The 20076-nt window shown below is 40.3% G+C and overlaps 1 protein-coding gene and 1 long non-coding RNA gene across 4 annotated transcripts in view; both read right to left on the reverse strand.

Annotated features, from left to right (window-relative positions):
• Nucleotides 1–446: 446 nt before the first annotated feature.
• LOC132981515 (uncharacterized) lies at nucleotides 447–8046 on the reverse strand. The gene is made up of 3 exons (XR_009674582.1): nucleotides 7763–8046; nucleotides 6769–6833; nucleotides 447–646 (listed from the first exon to the last, which is right to left on the reverse strand). It is a non-coding gene; the product is annotated as an uncharacterized LOC132981515 (long non-coding RNA).
• A 262-nt stretch (nucleotides 8047–8308) lies between these two features.
• mid2 (midline 2) overlaps nucleotides 8309–20076 on the reverse strand; it is a 131706-nt gene continuing 119938 nt past the window's right edge. For all 3 annotated transcript variants that reach the window (XM_061047975.1, XM_061047974.1, XM_061047976.1), the window contains 2 exons: nucleotides 12440–12647; nucleotides 8309–12118 (listed from right to left, as the gene is read on the reverse strand). In XM_061047975.1, the coding sequence (XP_060903958.1) occupies nucleotides 11692–12118; nucleotides 12440–12647 (635 nt within the window). In that variant the 3' untranslated portion in view covers nucleotides 8309–11691. The remainder of the gene's footprint in view (nucleotides 12119–12439; nucleotides 12648–20076) is intronic.

Here is a 20076-nt window from a genome sequence, read left to right on the forward strand (position 1 = left end):
AACTGTCACAGCAATGCTTAAGTCCTTGTCCTCCTCTCTGGGTTTATTATTATTTATTGTATTACTCTCTTATTTTGAGAATGCAGATGGAGATGTTTACGCAGACCCAAAACACAAGACATACCAAACATCATTTCAACTAGACTTTTGATGAGAATCATTTAATCTCTGCATGTCGAATGTCCAGGTTGGGTGTTTCTGTCTAATCACATTCAATTTTAATCTAAAGGTTTGTCTAAATAAACTCATGAGGAAAGTTTTTGTTCCAATCTCTCCATAGCTAGTGTTTCCTGTGTCACCCGTCAGTTTGATTCTGTCAGTGTTTATCCCTGCTTTTTTTTCCAAATGTAAGCAGCTGGAAAATAAACCCTGATGAGAGCGCTGACAATAAACCTGTGAAGTGAAGTGAAATGAACTGAACAATGAACAGAAAGATGGTACAGGCATAGATGGGCAATAGTTTTGATTTTTTCTGTTACTGCCACAACAACCAACACCTTTGACATAGCACTAGGTCATTTGTAATCAGTATGAATGCAATATTACCGTTTACAAATCGTTCTTGATAGTATTTCCCATGTGTAACAGGATGATTAAGTAGGGCATCAGATGATTCTTTAGCAGCCACCTGCTATTGCTTGGCAAGCTGTAATCAAAAGTTTCAAAATCAATGTACCAATGGCAAGCAAATGCAAACTTTTTACATGCGGTTTGATAAATATATTCTGACGGTTTCCCTTCATGCCTGCACTGTTTTATTATTCCACAGAACATCCCTATTAGTAAACAATCTCTTACCAAGACAAGACGGGTGCATGGGTCAAGGACGCTTATTTTTATTGCAAGCTGTATCCAATTAAATCAACATGTCAGCCTGAAACCGTCTGCAACTAATGGGCTTCCATCAGCGTGAGAGATTGCTTGATAAATATCAAAGTCAGAGAGAGACAAGTGAGGAGACATCTTGATATTAAGGATAACACAGACAATCATTTACATGAGACGGAGATGGCTGTTTTGGTTCAATGATAAGATGAGCGTGGATCAAAGAGTCAACATGGTTCACTTAACTGAATTATCAAGCTGCATCTTCTTTTGATTCTGATCCCTCCCTAGAGGATGAGCGATGTAGACGTTTTAATTAATCAATGATAATGTAGTCACTAACACTGTGTTTATGAGCTTGTAGTGCTAACAAGTCAAATGAAAGGGGTCTGATTATAGTGGACCTGCTGTAAAAACACTGCGTCATAGTAGTTCATTTTTATTGACTAAACCTGATCTAAGTCCACATTTACCCCCTATACCCAGGTTGCTCTAGGGGGAATAGTTCAAAGAAAAAAATAGTACGTTTGATAGGTAAATCAGTCTAAATCTATCTGGGGATACATACATTCACAAATGCAGGCTTTGCCAATAATTATTTCAAACCATCAACTTTTAAAGGCATAGTAAAATGCAAATTCCGCCAATTCCTCAGCAAGAAAGTCCAGAGTTCATTTTCTTCATCCATTAACCTGTGAAAGTGGCTGTAAGAATGATGAAAAGCTCCTCTGAGACAATCCTTCAGGCTAAACCAAAATCTCTTCTGGTTTGTTTCATCCAAATAGTAGCACTCAATCTTAAGGACAGCTTGGTCAAAGGCGATGCAGCACAGTGACTTCAAGCTGGGGTGACCGGGAAGTTCTTTGGATTCCATTTTTATAGTAGAAATTTGTCAAAATGATGTGGAAGTGATAGCTAAATCATTTTTATCCTGTTCAGACATCTAATGAACACAACTAGATCACATAAACCCATCAGTAAAGTAGACATCTTTTTCTTGATTACAAACCTCCTAAGCCACCAACCACATCTCCGTCTGATTTCATCAGCTTTGGTAAGCTAACCTATTAAGCTATCTTTATAGCTACAGTTGGTCACCACTGACCTTTATTTTTTATTTTCTAGTCTTTTAAACAGAAATAGTCTACAATGTTTCTTCTGTGTTAGCAGCTAAGGTATTCCTCTTCCTCCCTTAATGACTATGGCACATATAACACATGTTGTTCACTTGACTTTATGGAGACAATTAAGGCTTGTGAATTGTTAACAAAGCTCGACATAATAGAAACTAAATAGTTAGCCGCTGTAGCTAGCCTGCCCAGTGTTTTCCTACCTATTGTAGCGCCTATTGGCTATCTACCAGCAGCCCTGGGGGAGATGGGAACTTGGGATGGCTTCATTACTTTGCCATGAGCAGAGGAAGTTGCTGGAGGGTAGACATGCTAATGTTAGCCAACACACCGATACTATCTTCTGTCTTGTGGGAGATTACTAAACAACTAACATTTTATTATCTAACTATATAGCTACAAACTAAGCTACTAAAATATTGGCATGCTAACAGTTGACCTGGAAAAAAAACTTGAACACCTGTACAGTCGGCTTTTTTTTTTGTTTTTCAAGCGAACTCACCAAACAGTTGCCAGTGTTGTTGATAGCACCGGTTTAGCTAACAGTTAAGAGGAATAACGAAATAACACTGACATCCAAAGCTTGACCCTTAAACCGTGTGAGGGTAACTTTATCTTCATGAGACTAACGCCCTGTCATCTCCATAGGGAAAGATGGAAAGGTAGAGATTTCTGCTGAGATATTTTTAAGCACCTGGACATATTGCTCTCTCTCAGGAGGACTATCAAGCCTCGAGGGCTCTCTGAGACACCACCGGGCTGGTTGATTGATTCCGTCCTCAGAGATTAATCTAGATATTGACTGTGTGCAGTGTGAGTGTAGGTATGTCTCTGGGTGTTTCAGAGAGACAGTCTCTGATTGAGACAGAGCCAGTGGGCCCGGTGATCTACAGCCTGTTTAGATCCTTATTTCCCAGAGTTCATAGCTCTCTTCCATCAACCTGTAGGCAGGAAGCCAAGCCTTTGCTCACTCCTCCACGGTGGTCTAATTCATCCTCACTAAGAAAAGGTAAAGGCTGCCGAAACAGGTCCAAAGGCAACTCATTTTTATCACTTCACTTTGATCTGCGTTTTCTCTATTGCTCATCTTTGACTGATTATCTTGATTGTGTTGTGTTGATCTCTTTGTTTTTATGCTCCATGTGCTCAGTGGAAAAGGAAAAAAAAAGGAGTCTCAGTCTCTCGAGAATGTCCTTAAGCAAAGGTTAAATACCTGCATATGTAGCAAAGTCAAATAAAACACCTGATAATGAGACAAGCGCTCCCACACGCACACACACGCAGTCATGAATACACACTGAAAACACATGCAGGACTGTGCATTCTTACACTCCTACACACACTGTCAAAAGCACCCATTTAAAAGCTCGATAACCTCTTATTCTGACAGATTTAAATTATCTCCTAAAAAGCATATGGGTAAAGAAATGAGGCCTTATTTTGACCCAGTGCAGGTGGGTGCAGGTACAGCAGGTGTGTGTGTGTTGGTGTGACAGGGCCAGGAGCATGTTGCGGATTTGTAGTTCATTATATCCAGCTGTGCATTTATAGCTCTGACAGACCTTTGCTGCAATGACACCTCACTAACCCACACAGATGGTGAACCAGAGCTGATGAAAAATCAGTCTGCTTTTGTGGAGGGGGTAGAATTACTGTGATTTAAATAGAAATGACACTGTTATTGTAGGAAAAAAAAAGAAAATTTGTTGTTTAAAAGCTACAAGATTAACCACAGTCTAACTTATTTCCTACAGAAGAGGTAATGTATTGAAAAGCCAATAAAGTGATTAAATAGATTAATGACATTGTGGCTGTTTTTTGCCCCGCATATAATAGCATCAGCAATTTCCCATGCGATCAATAGGTTTAGAAGAGATGCCAATCCTAAATTGTGGAGACTGAATTGGTTTCAAAGGCAGCAATCTTTCTGCATTTACAAATGTTCTTGTTCCTCTTTAGGATTTATGGAGGTATCAAATGTATTGCTTGGAATGAGCCATTTAAACTTTGTAATTTTGTAAAAACACTTGCAGCATTGGTAGCAAGAACTGCCTCAGTAACAGAACAGCCTGTACACCAATCTGCAAGCTCAGTTTTGATGTCCTCACCGGTTTAGACATATTTCCTTGCTCAGGTCGGCCAATCATAACTGATTATTTGAATCATGGTTTGAGTGCCATTGAGGTACTTTTACGAAGGACAAATAGCTCTAACAGATTTAGGACAAATTGAACTGGACGGCAGTTTTATAAAAATAATAATGGTTGTCAGGTCGACCCAAATGTCTGTCTATTATAGAAACCACTGGTATTGCACGAGTGGACTCTTTACTAATGTTCCTACCGCAATGTGACAAATAAGTTATAGAGTCCAGAGGCATTTGGATCTTTTTCCACTGATAACCTCAATCGAATCAATAATGAAATGATAATTTAAAGACGTATTTGCTAAAAGATGTTATTTCATGTGTCACTGTTCGTCAAACTGTTTTGAAGTCAAACTTTTGAGTTGCACATAGCAATCTGACAGCTTCCTCAGTTTTGGATTCTGTGCTCATTCTGTCAAAGAGCAGCACTGGGATGTGTGGTCATGACACTCAGAGTTAAACAAAGCTGGACTTTGAAAACTTTTGATCTAAAAACTTTGCCTATGCAGGCAGATGACAGCAATAACACTTTACATAAAAGTCACAGTGACTTTTTGTTGCTCTTGCATTAATTGCTGATTGACAGGTCCATTGAGGTGACATTTTATTTGTAGCAAAGATACAAACAAGTCCAATAAAAGTGGCTGAACGTTTAAATAATTAGTTTAAACCCAATTAAAGTCAGGTACTCTTTGCCCTTTTAGACCCGACAGTACCTCAAGACAAGGTCTGGGTTGTGAAAAGAGCATCATAGAAAACAAATGCTCTGTCTGGGGATGTGGCTATGAAACCGCTATATTTGATTACAAATCTTTTGCCTTACCTCCTAGTTGTGTTCTGAGTTGAAGAGTTGTAGGGACTGTTTTTTGTGACCTGAGGTAAGTTTATGATTATATCCATCTTTTGCCTACTGATGATAAAACACTTTATTCATAGTTCATTGTTCTCTGAAAAGAAGAGTTATCTTAGCTTGGCGTATTTCAAAGTTAAGAGAAAGCAGTAAGGCCAAATGTACAACTTTTAGTCAGGACCAGACAAACACACGATATATGAAATAAGAGGTTTTCATTGAGCTGCAACATATTCAATAATAATAATAATAATAATAATAATAATAATAATAATAATAGTATGAATGAAGAAGTAAATGGGGGAACTATTCTGGGCTAAACTCAGGCTCTTGGTTGTTAGGAAATGCTCCCCTCCATGTATACTTTTCATTCTGTGTAATTAGAGAGTTGTTGTTTGTCACATTAGAGGCTTCAGTGACAAATGACTTAACGAGCTACACAGGGAGTCCTAATTATTCTGCAATTAGAAATGTAATTATGGGTTCTTCCGATGGCTTGCCTGCTAGCTGGCTAGTAGTTTGAGGGATGCAGAGACAGAGTGAGCATCACATTTACCGCCAGCCAATCAGTCACACATGGAGGGTGGAAAAGCCTCTATTAAACCCGGAAGACTCCAAACTTGAGGACCGGACTGCATGGAGTTAATGGACTGAGGTTCGTAATCTATCATTGTGAACCCACACTTGGAAACAGAAGCACACATTGCTGTTTTAAATCTAACTGAGACTTTTCCTGAAACCTTTAAAAAAAATGTTGATCTAAAGGGAGGAAGATTATGGGTTGTGACTGGATTGCTCCCAGCGATAGAACCTTGTAACAGAAATTAAGGCTGCTACTCAATTTCGAAGTCATCCGCACTTAAAAAGCATCAATCTGCGGAAGTCAAAGGATTTGGTCGGAAAATAAAATGCAGATACCCTACTGTGACGACCCTGCTGGTTCCTGGTTCCTTGTTGTCTTCTTTTCTGTTTCAGGTGCCAGTGGGTGTGGTCTGTGTGATCTGGGATTGAAAACACCTGGGCCCGGTGTTCTCAGTCCATAAGAGCTGGCCTCACTTCCTCTTTGGGGGAGACATGGATGAGGAGGTTGAGGAGAGAGGTGTTTCCTTAATGCGCCGTCTAATTTTAATTAGTGTGCTGTAAATAAACGTGTATTGTTGAGCGCACTCCTTGTCTCCTCCAGTCATTTGTCATGGGTTTGTGAGCCGGCCGTGACAATACGATGATACACATCCAAACAATCAAAACATGTCAGAAGACTGTTGACATGTCAAATAGCAACACAAGTCATGTAATAGAAGCTGAATGATTGGATCATTTTTCAGTCAGGTATCAGTTATGTGCAGTTATAAGTTGTGCCTTAGTTGGTTTAGTTAGTTATTTTGAGCATGTGTTCATTTCCAATGCCTTGGAAGACAAAGCTTTTGTTTAACTGAAGTGAATATCTACAGTGATGATTTTATTATAATACTGAGTCTAAGTTTGACTGCAGATTTGTTCTCAGTTTTGCACGTCAGCTGACCTGTGCAAAGCAGAAAAGTGAGAGCAGACCTTAAAAAGTCAAAAGGTGAAGTTTACGCTGTATAACTCTTGTGGTGATCGTTGTTTGCAGACTTTTCCAGAATCCTAGACTGGTTTTGGACAAATAATTTGTTTCAGCAGTTTTTCAGGTTTTTCTTCCCTGGCTTTAGGACAGTTTTGGATCAAATTATCCCAGGTCATGGGTGCGATGTATGTGTGTGAAGCAATATCCCTGAGGGAGACAATTCATCTTTTCAGCAGGCAGAGCAGTGAAGGGTCAGATGAACAACACTAACCTTGGAGCTTTAACGGTTTCACTGCCATGTTTGAGAATACTCCAGGGCTGATGAAGAGTCCTTTCCTAATCATAGAAAAACGAGCCACAAAATCAGTGAGCATATTGGCCATTATTTCAGGGTCAGTGTGTGTGTTTGCCATGCTCGCAGGCAGTTCTGGGACTCATGCTCTACAGTACTATGTTGTAGTAGTGAGACCCTTGTGCCAGTGATAACAGATGAGGACTAAAAGGGTATAGCCCTACAAACTCCACCCTGAGCTCTCGGTGACCTACCAGCCGCACTCTGCAGTTTATTGATCCAAGGCCTTGCCGTGCAGCCTTTTGCAAGCTTAAGGCTGCACTTTAAAGTCAGTGTTCATGCTAAAAAGCATAGTTCAGATGCATAAGAGGTGTCGGTGTCTGTCTTTTTACACTAAATGCTTCAAAACAACCATTTCTTGCTCAATCAAACTCTACCGCCACCAGACCTCTGCATGTCTTTGGACAACATTTTAGCTGTCACTTTCCAAAGTGCCTACTTTTGTGTAAACAGTTGAATTTACCTTAACTTGGATTCAATGAATTGATAAAAATTGTTCTACGACATCTTAATAAAAGTGAAGGACTTTGATAATAGTAAAAAATTGAAGAGTATAAATTCAGCCTTAGTAAACATCCCTGCTTTAGTTTTTAAAGGGGTAGTCAGTAAATGAATATTGTGATAGGCTAAATAAATGGCTTCTGTCAAATTACAAAACATTTAAGCTACAGGAAAAATGCCACTAAGCAATTATACATAATCTACTACCATAGACCTGCTATACATCTAAACTAAGATTTATAGTAGGCACTATGTAGGCTGACTGTCAGGTGATAATCAATAAGACTATCAAACAGCTTTCTTCAGTGTAGCTAATTTACCAGGAAAGGGATCAAACTTAAAGAGCAGGTAAATAATTACAAATTAACATATTATAGCCTATTTGAGTGACGTAGCCTAGCCTACTGCCTACCTGTTGGTAATTCCTCCTCGAGCTGTATTGTCATAATACACACTCAGCTTCTTTGCCCCACTGCGGACGTCGATGTCTCCAAACATTTTAGCAGAGTGACAACAAGCCTTCTCGACGGACAGTCTTGAGTCTTGAATAGCAGAAACCCCACAACAAACCTCGCTGGGGTCTTCAGGCAAAAGTTTTTAACTGAACTTAGAATTTTCGGTGAGGGTCCTCAGCTACCATAATAAGCTGTTTTTATTTTCCTAGCATTCACACCTGTTGGTTAAAGTGGGCGTGTTTGATTTGTATCACTTCGCGTCGCCTACTTGCTGGGTGGTGCATTAAATGATTTTGAATTGACTATGACAAAGTATTAAACTAATGACTTGTAGCCTATATCTTGTATCTTGAATTAATTGTGTAGCATGACCAACTCTCTGCTTCAGCTGCTGATATCTTACAAAGGCCTAATTTTATTTGTAATTGTGCAAGTAGGCCTGAATAGAGTAAAACATACCAAGAGAAAAAACAGCCGAGTAAAAGAATATTGACTCCAACACATTTGGGATCAGACTTTTAATTGGACTTAAATTCACATAAATAACATTGGTTCATATATATTTTGTATATTATACAACTTTATATAATATAGATTTCCCCATATGATTTACATTTCTCTCTGGCTTAAAGTATCGCTCATATCCATGGAAACAGAAAGCCTTGCATGAACGCAACGCTGCTCTTTTTGTGCTGTTTATCAAGGTCCAAAAGCCAAAAGGAGAAGAAAGTTTGTCTCATGAGTTGTAAAAAATAATTTCCCAAGTTACACAAACAGAAAAATCAAAAAGAAGGATCTATTGCATTGTCTCTAGGGTATTACACTGCACTACAAGGAGTGGGAAGCTATTGAAAATCATTCACTGTATATATTTACCTGTATTGACTGCATGGTGACACAAAGAAAGAGCACTGCAAAACTATCTGATATGCATGGCAATGAACATTTCCTGTCTGAGTGTTCTTGTCATGGTTATTTTTTTCCATCAGAAAACAAAAAGAATAAAAAAAGGAGAATATGCTCGACACAAGATAAGAGCCCCCATCCTGAAGATAAGGAAGAGTTATGAACCTGCAGCAAGGTCACATAATCATGCAGTGACCCAGCCAAGCACATCGCACAGATGAGTTGAGCTTGTCAGCCTGGATCACAAATCAACACACGGCTGTTTTGAGCATGTGACCGACATTTCGCAACAAGATGAGTGGCTATCTAGAAGTCAGGTAACATATTGAAAAAGTACTTCCCCTTGTAGTAAAGCTTCTCCTGTTAGTGGGAGTATTTCTGTTGCCTGTAACGCTCAGGCTATTATTGCCATCAAACAATTTGAGAGAGACATATCACAAAGGTGTCCTTTTTAAACACAGCAGAGGAAAGATACAAGGGGAGGCCATGCCATGTAAGACTTTTACTACCTTCAGTAGCTTAAGATTTTTTTCATCACTGGATCTCTGCTTTCACTCTGTAACAATGTCTAGAAAATGACTGAGCTCAAAGTGGGCTGGCCGAGTAAAACTGTATTTTTAAGTCAAGCTAATTAAAGCCTGTCTGCGGATTTTTAGAGTAACATGACATTAGACATTAAGCACATAACGTGACAGTGTAAAGAAATGGTGAAAATGGCAACACGGTGTGAATTTTTCATGTCAAATGAAAGAGAAAAAGCATGTAAAACATCTGTTTTACCCCAACTCTTTTCTTTTACACACATCTCAAATCTATGATACATATACGATTGTCTGAATCAGAGTCACTACCTGAACATCAAACCAAAGAGGAACACCAACTGTTAATAAAATAAAACATGGATCCAGCTATAAAGGCTGATTTTTGAAAGTGACAAAAAGAGCTTGAGGTCAAGTATGTTGTTAGCGAATGTTAATGTACGAGATGAAAAACTGGATCTGGTGAGCTATTTAAATCATCTATTGAACCAGTGGCATCCTACAATGTTCCATGCATTTATCACAACAAGGGCTGCCTAAAGAAAAACATGACATATGTTTGTTCGTGTGTGCATGTGCATGTGTGTTTGTTAACAAATCACAGAGGAAAACACAATCATGCTATGACATTGCAAACAGACAGCAAGTTAAAGTGTGAACTCCCTCCTTCCCTGAATTGTCGACATCAGAGTGAACTTTTTTTTTTTGATGAACAGCTATAACTTTATCTTTAGTTCATCATGATGAAAATCAGATGACATCATCAGAATGATTTCCCTTCACTACTCATGATATACTTACTATATGCTATGAAAAAATAGCAACAGGGAGAGAAAGTCACTAGTTGTGTTCAAAGCACAGTGAATAATTTGATTTAACTTTACAGCAGGGGCTTGTGTTTTATTACAAAGTGCTTTTAAGTTAGGTGTTACCAAAAATGAATAAAATAAAATTTGAACAGTGTGTTATTGCATTTTATGGTCAGTAATTAGTAACTATTAATTATTGACCATAAATATTTTTCTTCATATAAGTAGGAAACAATTTAGATGGAGATTTATATAGAAGAAAAAACAACCAGCAGAAGTGCTACTTGTCGATTTCCCTCCACATTACATCCCTGCCACCTCTCTCTATTACTGTCATACTCATTGAGGGGAAATAGTTTGTAGTTAAAAAGTGCATCATGAATATGTTGAGACTTTTAATATAAGTAAACCATCTTTTGTCATATATTACTCATTTTTCTTTAATCTCTAGTAAATCTCTTATTATACATGTCTATAGGAGTCACATGATGCCCTGGTCACCTGGGAGCAACATTAGCAATTTCTGAAACTTAGAAGCTGGAGCCAACCAGAACAAACAGGACTGCTGCGTCAAATCTATAAAGAAAATACTTTAGCAATGACCACTTACAGCTACTGAGGCTACATTGCATGAACAGTGACATCAGAAGTATCCTGTTGTAATGAAACGCAAAGATTCCACAGCTAGCATGTGTTTGCTTTAGTAAGACGTTAGCATGAAGCCAACATTATAGAGTTTGTACATGTAAAGGATAAAGGTTGTTTTGGGATAATGGCCAACGCTTTCTTTCTTTCACATCTGTACATAGCCTGCTTTGGCTCAGCTAACAGCATTGGAAACAAGCAGAAACAGAGTCAAAGAGTATACCTTTTAACAGCTCTCAAATTTAGTGGATATATTGTGTTTGTCTAATCAATCAAAGAAGTAAAACTTTAACTTTATGAGAAGTAATCTGCTGGAACTACAGTATGAGACTAAACACTTTTGACTTTTTATGCCATGCTTAGCTAACCAAGCTAATGTCCAAGCTTGAAAGAAGTATCAATCTTCTCAATTAATTGTTGCCTTTATATAATTTTGTCACACAGTTGAGATGGATGTATGGATTTTAAAACTAATATGTAAGTAGTTTGTGGATTAATTACTGTATTTTTATGGTTCTGTAATACGCTTTGATTTTGATTATTTCACATGTCAGGTATAAGTGGATGTCACTGTTCACATGTTGTAACTTCAAACTGTAAATAGATGACAACAACATTCCCCATCGGACTTCCACCCAAAGGGTCAAATTAGACAGAAACTACATTTTAATTTGAAGACCTTAAATGGCCAATAAGAACGTGTTGTCCAGTGACTCCAGAGCATAATATGTATTTTAGGATTACTGACATTTACAGTCAAGAGCCCTCTTTCCCATTCAATAATCGATTTGTAAAGCATTGGATGCTACAAAATAACAGGACTGACACTTTTCCAGACTGCTGTGTATATTTCCAACACTTCCTAAATCCATAAGAAAGTATCTGGTCCACTCTCAATTCAGAGGAGAGAGCAGAACTCTGTCACACTGTCTATGTCTTTCAGCCTCGGGGCCTGATTGGACTCTGCTAGGACATAATGGGCCTTCCTCAGTGGCAGGACTTCATCCCCGTCAAGTATGGTGAGTCTTGTCGACACAAGCCCATCTGTTGCTGCTGCTGCTGCTCTTGAAGATCTGTGGCCACACCATCGACAAAGTCGGGCACAGGCAGCCCTGAGAGAATCATGACCGACTTGTTCCAGATCATGAAAGTGGGTACGACAGGCAGGAGGAAGGAGATTTCGAAGGTGTGGATGTGCTGGGAGTTCATTGCATCATGGAAGGACAGTGAATTATTGTCGTAGTCCAGCAGGACACCAAGCCTCCTGAGCTGCAGGCTCGCCTCCACCAGCATCTCCTTGCCGTCGTGGCGCACCATAAAGTTGTTGTTGCAACGTGAGAACACCCATGTGGACGAGTTCTTGCCGCTCCATTCATTTTTGGGGGCTGATTTGTAAGCCACGCCGATGGCATACCTGCAGGGAAAAAACATTTTGGAATGCATTAGTCATCATAAAGTAGTGTCCTCCTTAATAACTTTACTTGAACAGTTAAGCTTACTTGATGTTGAGGACACACAGGATAGGCAAGCCCCTTTGGGTCTTTCCTACAGGTCTACTTCAGAGCCAATTAGTGAACAGAATATAAATAGTAAAAGAGTGTACACACTGTGTGGTGTGTCTGTTATGAGTTTGAGTTTTCATAACAGCCTAGTTTTTCACTCCCTAAAGAAAGATATTTTGGTTTATCAAGCCTCCTCCAGGCTTATATAACGCACCACTGTGCATGATTCTTACCATGTGGACGCTCCAAGCAGCACCTCCCAGTAGTGACACCCGCTGTCAATGAAGACGTTACCAGCTGCGCCATAGGAGCCAGTGCCGCTGAAACGCTCCGGGGTGTGGCTCTTCTTCAGTGAGCTCTCATCTTTCTCCATGGTAAGACAGTCGTTGGACAGACGCAACTTCTTATGGGCGGTCTTCGGGTCCAACTTAAAGGGTTGACCTGGGAAAAAAAAAGACAGAAAAGAAAGATTTTGTGTTTTGGCAGCTGATACTGCAAATGTTGTGTGTTTTACCCCCAGCAAAATAAAAAAAATATACATATCACTTTTAATTCCTTTTCTTGCAATTGCGTGTTCATGATTACTCATATTGGGAATAGATTGGGCAGATGATATCTCAGGATCAGATGGTGAAGGAGCTGCGTTTGACAATGAAAATTAGAGCAAGATTAAAGGATGCAGCAGCAGCAAAAAGAAGAAAATAAATAGAAAGTTTGTTGAGAAGTGCTCGCAGAGAACTCACAAGGAGGAAAATGTTTGAAATACAAGGGAGAGACTCTAAACTTCAAAGCCTCTCACAGCCTTTGGTGAAAACATTTCATAACAGTGGAGGAAGCCACCCGGCATTCTCCTTTGTGCCTGCCATCACACAGACTTGGAAATTAGCTGAAGGAAATAGCCTTCACTTCCACTGCAGTAGGTAGCGGACGGGGCTATACACTGGAAATGCTGCTATCCGGTTGCAACAATTCAATTTGCAGTGACACCAGTAATTTGGGTGTAATGGGTGGAAAATTGAGCGGGTGAAACTAGGTGAGTGGCAGAGAGAGAGGAGTTTAGGAGTGAGGAGAAGAGGAGAAGTTGAAGGAGATAATGTGAGGCTGAGGACTCGTGTGTGTGTGTGTGTGTGTGTGTGTGTGTGTGTGTGTGTGTGTGTGTGTCAGTGTGCGTGTAGGCTTCATGGAGGTCAGCCACGTCCCTTCCAGACCTGACATTTAACTCTGACACCTCTCATCTCATCTCTCAGCCTCCCCGAGCCTCCCACGGCTTAATGAGCGACACAATGAGGACCTCCTCCCCTCTCTGTATCTGTCCTCTCCTTCATCTCTATTCCGCCATTCTCTCCTTCTCAGCCTCCATATCCTCTCTCACACACTTCCCTCCAATAATCTGCGTGGTGAGTGTGTGTTACCGCATGTGGATATGAGACGACGAGGCCAATGTGCTGCTGGCAGCCAATTACATTAATGCGCTCTCTTCTTTGAACTGCTTATCGCTGCCAGCGCAGCCATTTCCAAACACTGGGGCTCTGTCATGCCTTTCCAGGGGATGACTCCTGAGAGCCCGGGCTGGGCCCGAGGTTGGGGAAGGCGAGACACACGTGACCGTAGAGGACAAGCAGACAAGCAGACAGAGCAGCAACTTCGGCCTACACACAAGCAGACATACAGTAAGAGGCCAAGTGGAAATGTTTTCAAGCAACGCCAGCAGGATTCTTGTAAATGGAATAACTGAAGCATAATAAGCTTCAGTTTTAACAGTAAGTTTCTACTATGTGAGAAATAAATTTGTAACCAAATACTGCATGGCTGGCTGGATACTCCAAATGAAATCTAATTTAGAGGTTTGCAAAAATAATAAAATTGCAGGTGTTTTTAAATTCTTTAGTCTTGGCAGGCTGAAAAAGCTACAAATTTTCACAAAACTAAAAATGTGTACTTGACTGCAGCTGCCTGACACTTTTGACCATCATGTCAGTCTGTCATGTATGTCTTAGCCATTTTGAAGAATTTGCAAGTCATGTGTACTACCAAAATGATTCAGAAAAGCATCTTTGCTAAACAGTTTAACACACAGACACACACACACACATTATTGTGCCGTCAGAATGCGTATCAAACCAACAGAGACTGGACAGAACAACACTGTCCCTCCAAATAGCTAATCCTACTGTCTGGATTTCTGAGCAGTGTCCGCGTTTAGCCTTTCCCCCGCTCTAAGACACTCTCATAATTAGAGATGTTTCCAACAGTCTGCAGAGGTGATATCTGTTCTCTTTTTGACTGCATTGTTACTGACTGGAACATCTTTAATGGAAACTTGTAGAACATCAAAATTAAACCGTATCAAGAAAATAAAAGAGGTAGGAAATAAAGGGGAATACCGTTGGGAGAGTATTTATAAAAACTATTACATTCTGACATCATTTCACAGAGACCTTGTTGAAATACTTGCAGTGGGATAGAATCTGGATAATTGACTTTATTTCAATTCAGTCAATTTCACTCACAATCCTTTTCCCCCCTGGCTCACATTCTTGCAGAGGGATAGATTGAGTTCAGTCTGTAATGAGGGAGAATGAACAAAAAAGCTCCATTTTACTGCCTAACTAAACAATTACTGCAGAAGAAACAGAAGCATAAGGACATAGATAGAGAGCTCTTAGAGGTTGAACACAGCCCTTTTTTTCCCTGTAGGTGTCAACTTTTGTTCAACTTAAATCTTTTATGTCATTAAAATGCATGGCCCCATACATGGCTATAATTGACTGCTCTATAAGTAATGTGGTACGTAATACAACAGCGCTGACCAACTTAAACAAGGTCTTACAGTGGTGAGAAAAAAACATTTGCATCAATCATGTAACACGGCTGGGGACGCCAACCGCACAGCAGGAATATGAGGGGGCGTTTCATGTATCCCATCCTGTACTCTCACCTCTTACAGGCTTTATCTAGCCTCTTTCTCTCCATTTTTAAAGAAATGTTGTCCTGTGGTGTCGAGCAAAGACAAACAGACAGTAGTGACTGATCTTCTCCAGCTTCACCCTGTAATGAACTCAACAGAGTCTACAGAGACCAGAGCTAGAAAAATACATTCAAAGAGGCTTGTCTGTGATTAAGAAGCCATTTGTGGAGAAAAGGTTTTTGTGTGATTAACTGAAAGCATGTCAAATATTTTTTCTCTACAGCAGCAGTCACCATGAGTTCTATAGGTTATGCGTATAAAATGCACGCATTCATTTAAACTCTGCTACTTCTCTAATGATGCTAGTCCTCAACCAATGCACACGCACTGATTTTGCTTAGTTTAAATGGTAGCACACATGGTCTAATGTGCACGATGCAGACTGGTCAGCTGGACGTTCAATGCCATTAGCTCAGATGGCTTAATGTAAGAGCTGAGACAATGTCAAAAATGAAACACTAGACACATGTGGAGAGTAATTTCTCCTTCTTGCCTAATACCTTATCAGCTAAACCCTTGAAAAGACCAAATCAGACGATGTGTCAGCAATCTCTTCAAACTTTCACCACTCTAACCTACCTGTTGCACCCACCCCAAAATGAAGTCACAGTTTGATTTCAAATATGATGTTGAAATGTTCCTACAATAACAGGCGACGTTCTTTATCATTATTACTCAAACAGACTACGTCCATCTGTGGACACTAATAGAAGTGTATTAGGCAGGGGTGCCAGCGGCCTGGTGGTTGGTGCAAGCGCCCCGTGTACGGAGGCTGTGAGTCCTCCAAGCGGGCGGCCCGGGTTCAGATCTGGCCTGCGACAAGTCTTTCCCCACTCTCTCTCTATCCACCGTCCTGCCTCCAGATAAAAAGGCATAAAAAGCCACAAAACAATCCTTTAAACGCACAGTATGCAAATGAATGCTGCACGGGGGCCTCGCAATCAAAACAATAACAAAAAGATGACGTCGAGGCTGCGGTCTTTGACGTAACCTCTGGCGTTTCCTTGTAACAGTTTTCCTACAGGGAAACTCCTCTAACGTCCTCTTCACCCCTCTCTCTTCTTCTCCCAATACCTCTCTCTCCTCTTGTCTCTTCACCACCTCCTACTGTTTACTTCAGGGGCTGCCTAGAATCATGAGGCCTGTCATCACAGATACATGCAAGGTAAATATTGTTGCAGGTCCTTAGTTGACAAAGAGATATGTGTACCCCTGGGGCACCTTGACATGAAATATTCTCAGCCTGTATGTTAGCATCTTACTTAGCACAGGGTCATGGATCCGAAATTGACACACCTGCACACACAAATACACACTCTTGGGGTGCTGGATGCCACCTTGCTTCGTAAACAAAACATGGATGCCAGGAATGGTCTCCCAACAGACTGACGAAGATAATAAAGTCAACAGTCCAGTGTTTGACTGTCAGCACAGCAGCTGCCTAAAGGGGGCCGGTACGCATTCCAATTAGCTTTTGTTTGGACACAAACAATGTGCTCACTCAAAATACAGCACATTCCTGTAAACAAAAGAGCTGCTACAGCAAGACATATTTAAGCCTGGATTTACTTTGTCCGTACTCCTACTTCACACAATCCTGCAGCTGTGTTCTAGAAAATGTCTGAAGTGGATGTAGGTTTTAAGAGGCTTTATGCTTGGATGGGTGCTAATGTCAAGGCAGGGTGCTGGACTGAGTGAAGCTAGTTAATGTAGAAGACTCAGAGGGTGTAGGGAGCTATTTGGAAACTGAGATTTAACCAGAGTTCGCCTCTTTTTCAAATGCACCAGAAAGTACAAAAAAAAAAAGAAAAATCTTTGAATAAGTTTTTCTTGCCCTGGGTACATGTTCTGAATGTGTATCTGTGGAAATCACATCTTGTAGTTGACTTCCACCTGCACTCGCAATCAAATCCGACACTATGAACAGTTCAGCCTGTTTCCTCTGACTGGACCTGAAGTCACCGGGCTGCAGCACTGAATGCTAAGCACAAAGAAGGCAAGACCACTGTAATATGTGGCCTACATAAGCTGCTGATACCCCTCAGTGTAAATATGAACCTTTCCTCTCCGTCCCAAAATAACAAACTGCTTCCCTCTACCACCGCTGCTTTGCTTCCTTGTTGGTGTGTGAATTCATTACTGACACAGACAGCTAATTAAAAGCATAAATAGGGCAAAGTCTATAAAAGCTGAATAGATAAATGCGGGTTCTTCTTCTGTCGGCTGCCACTCTAATAATTAATGACCGAACTCAGATGCAACCTTAATTCAATTGCATGCTCATCAATGCCTAAAAATACAGCGCTATAAACACAAATACAATGATTATTATGTTGTCAGCCTGAAGATGTGGCTTTGACTTTCAAATGTTTAAATGACTGGATATATGCTGGAATTTGAATTAATTAGATCAGCTTCATTATGTTTGTTTTTTCATGCAGGAAAATATGAATATTATAAAAAATCTAAAGCCTGTGAGAGAGCAACGTTTGCAAAGACTTGCACATTGATAGAAAACAAATGCATTTGCAATGTATTTTATAATGTACCTCGTATGAAGGCAACATTTTTACCCGTTGACTTAACATTCATGAAGTGTAACTGGACTGACCCATCTGTGCTGGACTGTATTAATGGGTAAAAAGCCGTGGATTGAGGGCACTCACGTCTGCAGACACTCATCCCTGCAAAGAGCTATTCGGTGTCTTCTTCTTCCGCTCAACACACTTCCTCTCACTCTCAATCTGTCACCTTTTATCTGCTTTCATACTTTCCCTTGCTCACTGTCTCTTTGTTGCTTCTTCCCCTCACTTTCGAGGACAGATGCGTAGAAATGTGGTCACATGCATGCACTAGCTCTTTTCTGAACTGCCTTCTTCTTCTTCTTCTTTGTCATTCTTAATTCATACGTGCTTTAAGAAGCTGTGAGATACTTCACGTGTTAGCTGCGACCATCTAACAGCACGGTGATACTTCTGCGGTATATGTGTCACCGTTCACTCTGAGCCACTCAAGGCTCCATGAGTGGTTTCATCTGAGTGACCTTAAAAGCCTGTAAAAGCTTTGAAAACTTCACAACATGACTTTAAATGTTGTCAAAAGCTATCTGTCTCAGGCCTATGGAATCGCATGAGACAGGTCAGCAGCAGAGGTGTGAAACCATTAAAAGAGGAGTGCATTGATTTAGCATTGCACTCCTACAGTATAACACGGCGGGTCAAAGAGAACATAAAGGATCAATGCAGCAGAACCGTAAATATCCTCTTTGACAACACATTGGTCTTTCATGTAAAACCAGAGGCCTGCGTTTTCACTTGACAGCTGACATTTTGATTGGACATTGATGTGTTTTGTTTGTAGCTCAGCAAATGAAGCATCGAGCCAAGCACAGATTTTAGAGGGGGGGGTTATGAAAGTTGAAGTCCATAGAGCTAAACAACGCAGACTGACCTTTTGTTTGGTTTATTGTCTCTCTGCATTACCCTGTCCATTACCACATGTCTAACACCATTTATGAACAATAAAAACCTTCAGCTGATCTTACATAAAAGTTGAGTTCTCCTGGAAAGACAAATGAACATATATCTGGACCATTTGACAGAATTCCCCTTTAAGGCCCCAGGTCACAGTAATGGAATACATCACCTTTTCACACCATCTCACAAGGAGTACCTTTATAAACATAAATCGAAGGTCAATGTGTTTAACTTCTGTCTCTCTTTCTCTCAAAAATTGAATCAACTCAACATAAATAGCTGCGTTTGATTTTCATTCATAGTTTTGAGCCAAAGTTCTTCAAGCTGTCTTCATGTAGCGAGTACTTGAAAAAGCACAAAGTGTAGAAGCACCCATTCTTCTTCTTATTTCTTTCTCTGTCCCTCTCTCACACAAACAAATGTAGATGCTCACAATGACTATTCATTATTTGTCTTTGTCTACGTCTGTGTGGGATTACAGAGAGGATGTCTGGCTTGTCCTCGAATGTTTTGGCATCTTTTGATGAAAAACTTGACCTCTGGGATGAATTGACAGATGGCATGAAGATTGAACAAAGGCCACCAGAAGAAGTGATCATATGCTGTAGCCGGGGGCAACAGAGGATAGAGTGCCAAGAGAAGAGATATAGAGGGACAAGAAACATGGAGGGTCTGAGGCCAAGGAAACATGTTCTATAAGAGAACAGGCTTTTACAATGCTACTCCAACTTCAGGAAAGTAAACCTGGGTCAATTCTTTTATTTTTTGCAAGCTGAAAATGTTAAATGAGATTCTCTGGGTTCAAGCAATTCTTGAGGATTTGAACCTTCTGTTTTCAATATCTTGTCCTCCACAGCAAAAACTTCATAAAATCCTTAATAAAGAAAACAATCCTTTCAGTTGAAACTGTAAAACTGCCGCACTGCATGTTCAGGGGCACATTGGCACAGCACAATTCAAATGTATTTAACAAATATACAGTGCAGCATTTTGAGCGTACTTGAGACTTATTGGTACTCTCTCCAGCAGACAGGGCTGTGATGTCTGTCTTCCCAGTATCTGAGCAACTTGTCACAGCATTCTTTGCTTTGCAAGCCTCTGCCTGAAATATGATGAGCTTAGGCTAAAAGCCTGCAGAGCCTCTCATCTTAAAAAAAAAAAAAAAAAGTGACAGCTAAACCCTACAATCCAGCCACAGACAGAAAGAGAGACTTCAAGAGGAAGAAAAAAAAAAGTTGTGGTTCCGGGCTCAGAAGATTGCTACTAGAGCTCGTACATGCAGCGGAGTCTAAAGAGGAACCTAATAAGCCTGTCAAAGTGAGATATTTGTGATCAGTTTTGTTGTGACCCATTTTAATCCAACAGCACAGCTCGGCTTTACAATTCCTCTGAGCAAAGGGGGAGGAGAGAGAGTGGGAGATAAGAG

The sequence above is a fragment of the Labrus mixtus genome, chromosome 10 (genome assembly GCF_963584025.1).
Source record: "Labrus mixtus chromosome 10, fLabMix1.1, whole genome shotgun sequence".
NCBI classification, from domain to species: domain Eukaryota; kingdom Metazoa; phylum Chordata; class Actinopteri; order Labriformes; family Labridae; genus Labrus; species Labrus mixtus.